The sequence below is a fragment of the Elephantulus edwardii genome, unplaced genomic scaffold, assembly GCF_000299155.1.
Source record: "Elephantulus edwardii isolate Elephantulus edwardi_28Jun2011 unplaced genomic scaffold, EleEdw1.0 scaffold00039, whole genome shotgun sequence".
Lineage (NCBI taxonomy): Eukaryota > Metazoa > Chordata > Mammalia > Macroscelidea > Macroscelididae > Elephantulus > Elephantulus edwardii.
In genome coordinates, this window is record NW_006399789.1 from 4,028,216 (window position 1) to 4,038,200 (window position 9,985).

At 34.8% G+C, this 9,985-nt stretch overlaps 1 protein-coding gene across 3 annotated transcripts in view; it reads left to right on the forward strand.

The window, feature by feature from the left end:
• Window positions 1–9,985, forward strand: part of REPS1 (RALBP1 associated Eps domain containing 1) — a 67,919-nt gene that overhangs the window by 16,286 nt on the left and 41,648 nt on the right. For 2 of the 3 annotated variants that reach the window (XM_006884943.1, XM_006884944.1), the window contains exons 6-7: window positions 2,845–2,971; window positions 6,094–6,174. In XM_006884943.1, the coding sequence (XP_006885005.1) occupies window positions 2,845–2,971; window positions 6,094–6,174 (208 nt within the window). The remainder of the gene's footprint in view (window positions 1–2,844; window positions 2,972–6,093; window positions 6,175–9,985) is intronic. The other variant, XM_006884945.1, reaches the window with a different exon arrangement.

Below are 9,985 nucleotides of genomic sequence, written 5' to 3' on the forward strand. Positions count from 1 at the left end.
TGAATTATCTCAGTTACTAAAGAACAAATACTGCACAGAACCACTGTAAAAAAGCAGGTCTAACCATGAGGGTTTGGGGGGAGAATTGGGTAAGAGTGGATAGATAATGAACTGTGTCCTGGAACAGATAAAGGAAAGAACTGTTTAAAAGGAATATATGATTAAGCATTATATGTACGACAACAGCCCAGAAAAGGAGATACATTGCAAAGAGGAGTTGGGAGAGGGGAGGAAATTGTGCAGCAATAAATGAATTTTTTTTTAAAGTGAACTGGGGGGAGAGGGAAGGGAGAAAGGGTGGAAAAAACGTGAAAAAAATGAATGAAGAAAAATCTGACTTTTCTGAAACTTTCATTAAAATTACAAAGTAAAAAAATTTGTTTAAAAAAAATAAATTCAAAACAGAACCTCAGATTGCTCTGAGATGACATTTAAAATTTGAGTCATATAGTCTGCCTGTAAAGAGATTCTTTTGCCAAATTGTTATGCTCCCCTGGCACAGTCCACAGGGGAGTGCTAACTGACAGGCTGTCGTTAGGAGCCAGCTGCTCTGCAGGAGAAAGAAGGGCAGTCCTCTCCCCCATGACTTACAGCCTCCGAAGCTCAATGGAGGCTCGCCTGTCAGCCAGTTCCTACTCAATGGCAGTGACTGTGTGAGTTTGTGATAGTTACATGATTTTATATTTTATTGCATTTCATTCTCTTAAGTACTAACTGGCTTCAAAGGGGAGGATCTCTTCATGACACATTTCATCATTTACTGTACTCCTGACACAGTTTCACTCTTAATAAGCTGTTATATTTATCACTGTCTTCCTTTCCTTAATTTATTTTCCCTTTCATATCATGAAGAGAAAAAAAAGATAGTAACTCAAATCTTTGTTTTTACGGAAAATGCCAGCCTAACTCATGAGACACTTGCTGCTGTGATGTTTTTATAAGTAACTTTTTTTCCTGCACTTCATAGGCCTTTGTGAAGGCCTCACAGAGGTCTGTGATTTACCTGATTTCTATTTATTTGTATAATACTATTATTTGAATATTGTGCTTCTGTTGAGTGGTGGTTAACAAACACAAGAAGTTAGGTGAGTGAGACTTGGGCTCATATGCTTTGGACTCGTTATGTCAAGGGACCATCCCTACAAAGGTACATTAAGCTTTGTAGAAGGTCAAGGGTGAAAGAGGCAGAGCCTCAACAAGGTGGTTCACACAGTGGCTCCAATCGTAGATAGAAACTGAACCTCTGTGAGCATGATGCAGTGTTTCGTTCATTGTCCCGTAGGTCACTCTCTGTCAAAATCAATCTGATGGCACCTAATAACAGTAGAACATTTTCCGTAGCTTTCGTGTTGTACTGTTCTGATGCTTTCATTGAGAAGAGGCAAGGTGAAGAAATAAGATGAATCATAATACGATGATGGATGGACTGTCTGCAGATTAGACCTTGCAAAGTGTCAGAGGATAACTTTAGGGATAGATAAATGTTTCAAGTATTTCAAATCATGTAGCAGAATAAGAAGTTGTTTTGAGAATTTTTATCAAAATATTAAGAGTTAATTTGGGATCAGAGGTTCCAAGAAAATGGCAATAAAGGAGAATGAATTTAAATGAAAAATGTACACAAAGCCAAAAATCATTCTGCGAATATTTGAATGTCTGCTATATATCAGGCCCTGAAACTTGATGGATTTACTTATAAATAGGTTGAAAGGTTAAGACCTGTATAGTACTGAATTATTTTATGTAGCTGACCTCAACTAAAGTATAGCTCTTGCATTGAACGGCCGAAGTCTTTCTGCCACCCAGATGGCAGAAGTTCCAGTGTGCTTTTATTCAGCTTGCCCACAGTCAAACAGTAAGCTAGTGGTAAATTGGAATAATATTTTGACCATTTATATATTTTTTTAAAACTAAAATTGTATTCAGAAATGCATAGGATTTGAGAAAATGGGAATGAGAATTTCATTAATATTGAAATTCTCCTGTTTTTTAATTGTAATTTAGAAAATATTTTAAACTAAGGTGTAATTATAATTAGAGATTTAATATCTCAATAGTTAGAAATCTGCTTTAGAAATAGCATCATGGGAAAAAGAAATAGCATCATGGATCTTGATGAAGTCTCTAATTTCCAGTGAACTTAATGAATAAAAGTTAAAATCTCATGTGGGGTTATTGCTGGCCTTTTGCTCATTACTGAGAGACTGTTCCTTTCCTTTTGCATTACAAGAGAGATATGAGAATTAGTTATACCAGCAGTTTCCAAAATATATCTAAAGGAGCATGAAGGGATCTTAATTGGTGAAAATAGAATTCAGAAGGCAACAAATATGTTTGGGAAGCATTGATTTAAACCATGTTTACTTCATGACATCACAAATCTGTGGTACACAAGTATGCATTGGTGCTTCAACGTGTTTTTGTGTGTGTATATGAAATTATACCCCAAACTTAAGCAGATAACCTAATTTTTCAAATCATCTTTATCTCATTATTATTCTATATAGTATACTTTGGGAAATAACAAAACAAATCTTTTCCTGTTACCAGAAAATAACTCAAAGCTTGAGCTCTATTTTACTATTTGTAGGTATAATATTTCCTTTACTCTTTGTTGCTAGTTCAATTTTACTGTCATAGTTTTGGGTAGATAGTAATTACCAGGAGTATTTAGTGATCATTAAAGTGCAAGTATTATGTGATTATGTAAATGCTTGCTTGCTTTGAGAATGTGAAGAAAGGAAATAGATTACAAATTATTGCTTGTAAAAATTGTTAATGTTTTTAAAAGTAAATGTTCCTAAACTAAAATATATTGTTTAAAGAAATGATCTCTCTTTAAATTGCAGATGTTGGAGACCAGCAAGGTGAGGTAGGTTATTCAGGCTCTCCTGCAGAAGCACCTCCAAGCAAGTCACCTTCGATGCCATCCCTGAACCAGACTTGGCCAGAGCTGAATCAGAGCAGTGAGGTTAGCAAAACTCCCCTTTTCTTTCATTAAAACTTAATATTATTTTTTAAGGTAAGAGGTTCCAGACCAAGGTTAGTTTAGCATCTGTAGTTGAGATAACATACCAAATGATCATGATCACTAATAAATAAGTTTGCAACATGTAGTGTATCGATGTTTTCAAGTCTATCACATACCTTCTCTTTCTTATAAACAGATTTGTGGTATTTGGACTATTAGTATGTTTGGAATGTTGACATTAGAGTTATAAGAATTTACTAACTTTCCACGTGGAGAATACTTCCCACACCTGACACTACTTAATTTGCAGAAAAGAATTTGAAAGTCCATTAGGTATAAAATATTGAAAGCCATGGCACACAGCTTAGACTGGAGAAGAGAACCTGAATGCAGGTTCCCCTGGAGCGATCCCAGAGGCCTCTCTGTAAACCTGCAGTGCTAGAACTGCATTTGAAAACCATTCCTCTATCCAGTGTGTGTGTGTGTGTGTGTGTGTGTGTGTGTGTGTCCCCAGCCAAGTTACATTTTCTCCCCAAGAGTGTAAGTATTACACATAAAACAGTTTGTTGGCTTACAAGAAAAAATTCCAAGCTCGTTTTCCATATCTTTTAACACCAGAAAAGAAGTGACTTAACGAGCATCCTGGTTAATTGTAGAGAGTGTCGTGTTAAAAAAACAAAAACCAAAACTGGTAGTGTAAAACTGTATGCTGATACTTTGTGACATAATCAAAGTTGAGATAATGTCTTTATTACCTTTTCACCTGTTTCTGAAATATTAAACTATCATACAATGAATTGTAAAGCTGTTAGTGTAGTATTTTGAGAGAGAGATTCTGCTTTGAAATAGTTTGCTAGTAGATAGGGATAGGCTTTACAGAAAGTAGAAATAAAAGGAACTGTTTGAAAAACATTTCCATTCTAAAATACAAGTTTATTCGGAATAGAATTGTGTGCTGTCATCAGAAAACGTCCTGTATTCTGATCTCAGTAGTTACATGACACCTGCATTCCTATCATTTTTTTTTTCATTCCTATCATTTTACATCATGATATTTGATGATTAAAATAAGTATCACAGTTTGGGTTTTTTATTCTATGTAAAAATATAAAAATGTCTATAAAGTTAACATTGGTTTGAAACATTTTAGTTAAGATGTACTTAAAAAAAAAACCCTTAGAATATGGAATTTAGATGCTATCTTAATTTTCTACCGCAGTACCCAGAGAAAAAAAATATTCTTTACACACTATTTATCCAGTACCTGCTAGATAAGGCAATTATATTAGGCACTGTATAGGACAGTAATAATAATTCCTAACTTTTATTGATCATTTTTTGTCAGTTACTGTTCAAACAGTTCTTTATATTTAATCGTTGTGAAAACCAATGATATATATATAGTATTAATCTCTCACTATAGATGGTGAAACTGAAGCATAGAGAGGTTAAATGCATTGCCCAAAATTGCAGAGCATACTTAAGATTTCAGAAGTTTGATTCCAGGTCTATGTTCTTCCCCGTTGTATCAAAGTTAGGAAGATAAGGTTTCTGGTCTCTAGCCGACTTCTCAATAGTTGTGTATGTTAACCAGCTGAGGGAAATAAATGCCTTCTTTCTGCTGTTAAATCTTCTGTATCCAAAAATATCTCTACAGTGAGATAATTGGAATTTTAACATTTTCCTTCTATATCTCTGTTTAATAATGATTGAAAACTAGTTCTGTGAACAGATATTGGTAAGTCACTTCTCTGCAGCTATAGTGCATGGTAGAAGTAAGTTGTGGGTGTTCTCCATTCAAGAAATACTTTTAATTCATCAATATTTCTTCATATACTTTAATTTTTATAATAAGAAAACTGATAGAAAAAGTAATAAATTAGCCATTTTTAGATACTTTTAATACTATAGTTCATTTTAACAAGGTGTTCATTTGCAAAATTCTATATGCATACTCAAATTGAACATCTGTATTTTAAATTGAAAGTTGAACTTTGAAGCATGAAAATACATGCTTTTCCATGCTAAATTATTGAAAGAGGAATTTGGTTCATTGGATAGGTCTGTCTGTTTGTAAACATTTGTATGTATGTTTTGTTTGTGTGTAGCTTCTTTTCCTTCAGAGAACAACTGATAACACTTAGAATTACCTTTTAATAGTGATTTTAAAACAATATTTATGTCAAAAATCCCATATTGTATTTTTATTAAGATTTTCAAAACAAGTAGAATTTGCCTTGATGAATACAGGCTTATCACTCCGTCTATATTAAGAGGCGTATTCATGTTTGTGCCTCTTAGAGAAGTAGTGTCTCACATCCAAATGCACCATCTTTATCCTGCGTCCTCCGGTGTTTGGTCTGCTCCCATCGTGCGCATGGGGAGGGTGCTTGATACAGTCTGTCTTGTGGTCTGGCATGGCCCTGTTTGTAGTGCTGACTGCAGCGGTTGACTTGCTAAAAACATTGACAAAATCTCCGACATATATTAATTCCAGAACTCTTCACATTTTGCACAAACATGTATTAATTCCTTATTATCTTTGCATTTTATCTCAATTACAGTTTATTAAATTTCTGTACACACGTATAAAATATGTGCACGTACATAAGAAAATCACCTTTTCAGGGGTCGCACTGGCAAGTCACACTGACTTGCTTTGTTTTGACCAGAACTTACATACTTGAAATTCATGAGTTTTATGAAATGATTTTACGAACATTTGAATTGTAATAAGGATTTGAAGATAATCTTTTTTTTCTTCTAGTTGAGATAAGCCCTTTTACATTTTCGATTCCTGGCCATTTGTGCTGCGTAGTAGACTCTGTCCCTATGTTGTGTTTTGAATTTTAATGCTGTTAGTTCTTTGAATCTCTTCCAGTGAGGTCATAGTAAATTGTTCACATACATTTCATTATATAGCTGCTCACCCTTAACATTACAAGATGCCCAGTGTGGATAAGTGTAAAATGTTGATGGAAAAATAGAGATCATGGAATTTTGTCAGGCCTGTAAAGCATCACTTGCAGTGCAACCTCTGAATTACTTTGCTAAATCTTCTCCAGTGATCTTCTGCTCCATCTTTCCTACCATGCTGACTTGTCTCTCCTCTGTCTGTTCAGCAGTGGGAGACATTTAGCGAACGCTCTTCAAGCTCACAAACTCTGACCCAATTTGATTCTAACATTGCACCAGCTGATCCTGTAAGTCAATCACTTAGCTTGCTTGTTTGAAATTAATTTTATTAACCCAAATTTCCATTCATTTTGGTTTTTAGCTGATTTGCATGACTCAGTGCTTAGAGTTTGGAAATGGTGGCAGGCTTTTCAATTTTTGTGTGCTTAATGGTGGAAAGAACTTTTTTGCCATTCCTTGTATTTTTGTGGTTATTTTAAGAGGAAAATTAAATGGTTTTAATATCTAATTCATGTGTTGTCACGTCTAAAGCAGCATTTTGTGACAACTGATTTAGTTAAAACTGTTTTCATCTGCTGATATGCATGTCTGTATTTATTAAACATGTGCTTATTTCATTGTATTGATAGTTATGTAAATATTTTATTTGTATACTTACACATCATGTAGTATGTACAATGTATGTAAATATTTATACAGTGCTGTTTTTCATTATAAGACTACAAATGACATGGCTTTACTTTCATTAGTCTTTTGAGTTCTTTTAGCATCAATTTCGGCAAAACAATACAGAACTGTTGATCCAGGGTCCCCACTGTGCAAAGAACTTCTGTTGTGTCTTCCTGTGGTTTATCATGTTGCTTTGAAAATGCTACAAAGTTCACATCCTGATTTTTAAGATAATTAGTTTTTATATGCCCTACCTGTCCTTCAGTTATTGGAAAATTTGAGAAATCTTATCTATTAATCATTCTTCATGTTGTGTTTATTTTTTCTTTTAAAGAGAAGGGCATGCTAAAAATAAGTACCTTCCAAAAGAAAAGATAAATAGGAAGCAAAAAAAGAGTGTAAAGTTGGGAGGTGTTTTTAAAAGAGTGCAGCAAAAAGATACGGAGAAAGTGACACAAGGCATTCTTATCTAGACTGCCTTGTGCTCATCACACACTAGCATTTATCAACTCAGTGTAAAAATGGCTTTTCCATTTAATGTGGATTTTTGAGAAATAGAAATCAAAGATAATAAGTTTAACTAATGGATCACTGATGTGGTTTACATATCTATTTGAAATATAGAGAATTTATTTTTATTCAAACAAATACATGGAAGTTTTTTCAGTCTATCAGTTATTCTAGAGGAAATTAGTTTCTTTTTTACCCCATGCTGCTTGACTTTAAGGGCATTAATCTTTTATTTTAATCTCTGCTGGGTGGAGAGCAGGGAAAATTAAAAGAAGGAAAAGTTCATACATTTGCTTTGTTGCTAATTAACTGTACTTTGACACAGTGACTGGGGAAATAGAGGCAGGTGTGTCAGGGACAGTGAAATTGGCCCAGGCTAGGACAGAGTTCAGAGCTGTTGTGAGTATAGGCTCGCTAGGAGCTGCAAATGCTAAAACAGGGGAAAAGTGCACCTCTCTGTAAGGTTACCCTTTCCATGTGGTGCTCTTCTTATCTAGTTGTGCAATTATATTTAAAATGCTTAATATAAGTTATCTTATAGGAAAGGAAAATTTCTATAAAGGAACTCTTATTCACTAACTCTTATAAAATAGTGAAAATAATGACTCAGTATTTTAATTCTATGTCGAGTCAGGCAAGAGCATTGTATATAAAACCCTAAAACAGAGAAATACTTGGCTTAATAACAGTGATTTTCTTGTCACTTGGAAATACTATCCAGAGTTATGACTACAGGTCTAATGTGTAAAATGCTGTAGTGCAGTATTTTCCTTTGTTGTCTCTAGGGTGGCAGCAGCCTCTAGGAAAATGTTAAAAAATGATTCATTGGCATTTTCAGCTAGAATTTAGTTATCTAAGTGTGATAAATAAAAGTGACCTTCTTAATTATTTTTTTCTTTTTAAATCCTGTTACCTAACTAGCTTTTTTTTTTTTTTCTCTTGTGGTGGCAAACTTTTTTATTTTTAATTTTCTACCCATTTATTTACAAAATTTGAATACATTGTTTTCAAGAACAAAGTCTTTCAAATTCTCTCACCCCCTCACCCAACAAAGTGTACAGCCCCATGATGAATCTCCCCCTCTCCTGCACATCCTCGTTCCTCTGCTTCCAACCTCTCCCTCCCCTCCTGGATCCTTATACTCAGTCTACAACAATGGTTTTATACAATATTTATCCTTGTGAAACAGAGTTAATTCACTCACCATAATGCTCTCCAGTCCCTCCCAAGTTAGGTAGGCAATAATTTACAAAGTCATTCCTCCTGTGTACCGCATAGTACTCCAGTCCATTCTTTTGTGGTTGGGTATTTGGCCTGTTTTCATGTTCTTGCAATGGTGAATGATGCTGCTGTGAACACTGGTGTTCAAGTATCTATTTGTGCCTCAGTTCTCATTTTCTCAGGGTATATTCCAAGTAGTGGAATAGCTAGATCATATGGAATTACTATGTTCAGCTTTTTGAGGATGTGCCAAATTGCCTTTCAGAATGGTTGTACCATTTTACAGTCCCACCAACAATGTATAAGTTGTGGCAAACTTTTATCTGAAGATTTTTCCCTAGTCACCACAATTTAAATTAGTAGGGTGTCCTGCTTGGAGTGAAGTTCTTAAGTTTCTTAACTTTCATTTAATATTTGCTTGAGGTATTGCCATTTACACCCCATAGGCTAGTGCTAAAATCTCAGAATTATTTTTGTAAGACTTATACTAATTAAAGATTATAGCAGGAAATGCACCTATAAGATAATTTCATTGCAGTTCTAATACTAATTTAACATGCTTACATTGTTGGAAACATTTATTAGAATGTGAAAAGAAGCTCCTTTTTTTTTAGCCATTTGCTTAATAAAAATCTAGAAAAAGTTCCAAAATAGCTCTGTAACTTGTAGTGACATCTGTGATCTCAGATATAGGTTGGAATAGGGACTTCTTAAAATTCCCAGAATTCTGATGAAATTGAGTTCCTGATTATCTTATTTCCAGAAACTTGATTATTTTTGTTGAACTGTTTAATCAGGTAATAAGTCTCTGATAGAATCTGCTTCTGTAGGGTGTACCCAAATCAAAATAGCAGGGAAATTCTAGACTGTTGTCAGGTTTAATGTGATAATATTTGCCATTGTTTATACCTGGTCTTGATGCTGCAGAATTTGGAAATAATTTACAGTAAGAAAAGGGAGTTGAGTTGCTTACTGACTATGCCTGGTTCACCTGTTTGGGGGTGTCCCTTTCTGTGTACCCGTGATAGTCTCTAAAGATGTAAGGATGTACAAAACACTATTCCATTCTTAAGTCATGCCCAGTTTAATAATTTTAAGTTAATTACAACATAGCTTATTTTTTATTAATTACCATAATATATTTGTGAATATGAATGTGTTGTTGTGTGCCATCAACTTCGGACCAACTCATAGCTGACCCTCCAGTAGGTTTTCAGAGGCATTTAATCACATGGCAAGGGGTGCCCATCTTTGTCCAGTCAGGCAGTTGGCAGGTTCTAACTGAATGCCTTTGGGCTAACAGTGCAATTCCTTACCACTAGGCCACCAGAGCTGCAGTACTTTAGCAATTTTTTTACAAAAGAGATTATTGTACAGTAGTAGGTCTTAGATGAAGTATGAGTTGAGTGAGCTTGATAAAATCATTCTAAGCAGAAAGACTACTCTGAACAGTATCAATTCAATGTCTTGAGAACATAAAATATACTTGTATATGGGAAAATTCCAAGGTATGGGTGATGCGGCTGAAGAATAGAGCTGAAGCAAAGTGAGATATTTATATGCTAAAATAAGCCTCCGAATTTATTTGGGCAGTAGGACTCAGCCAGAGAACCACAGCAAGGGGACTCAGCCCAGAGTACCTCACCAAGGGGACTCAGCCCAGAGTACCTCACCAAGGGGACTCAGCCCAGAGTACCT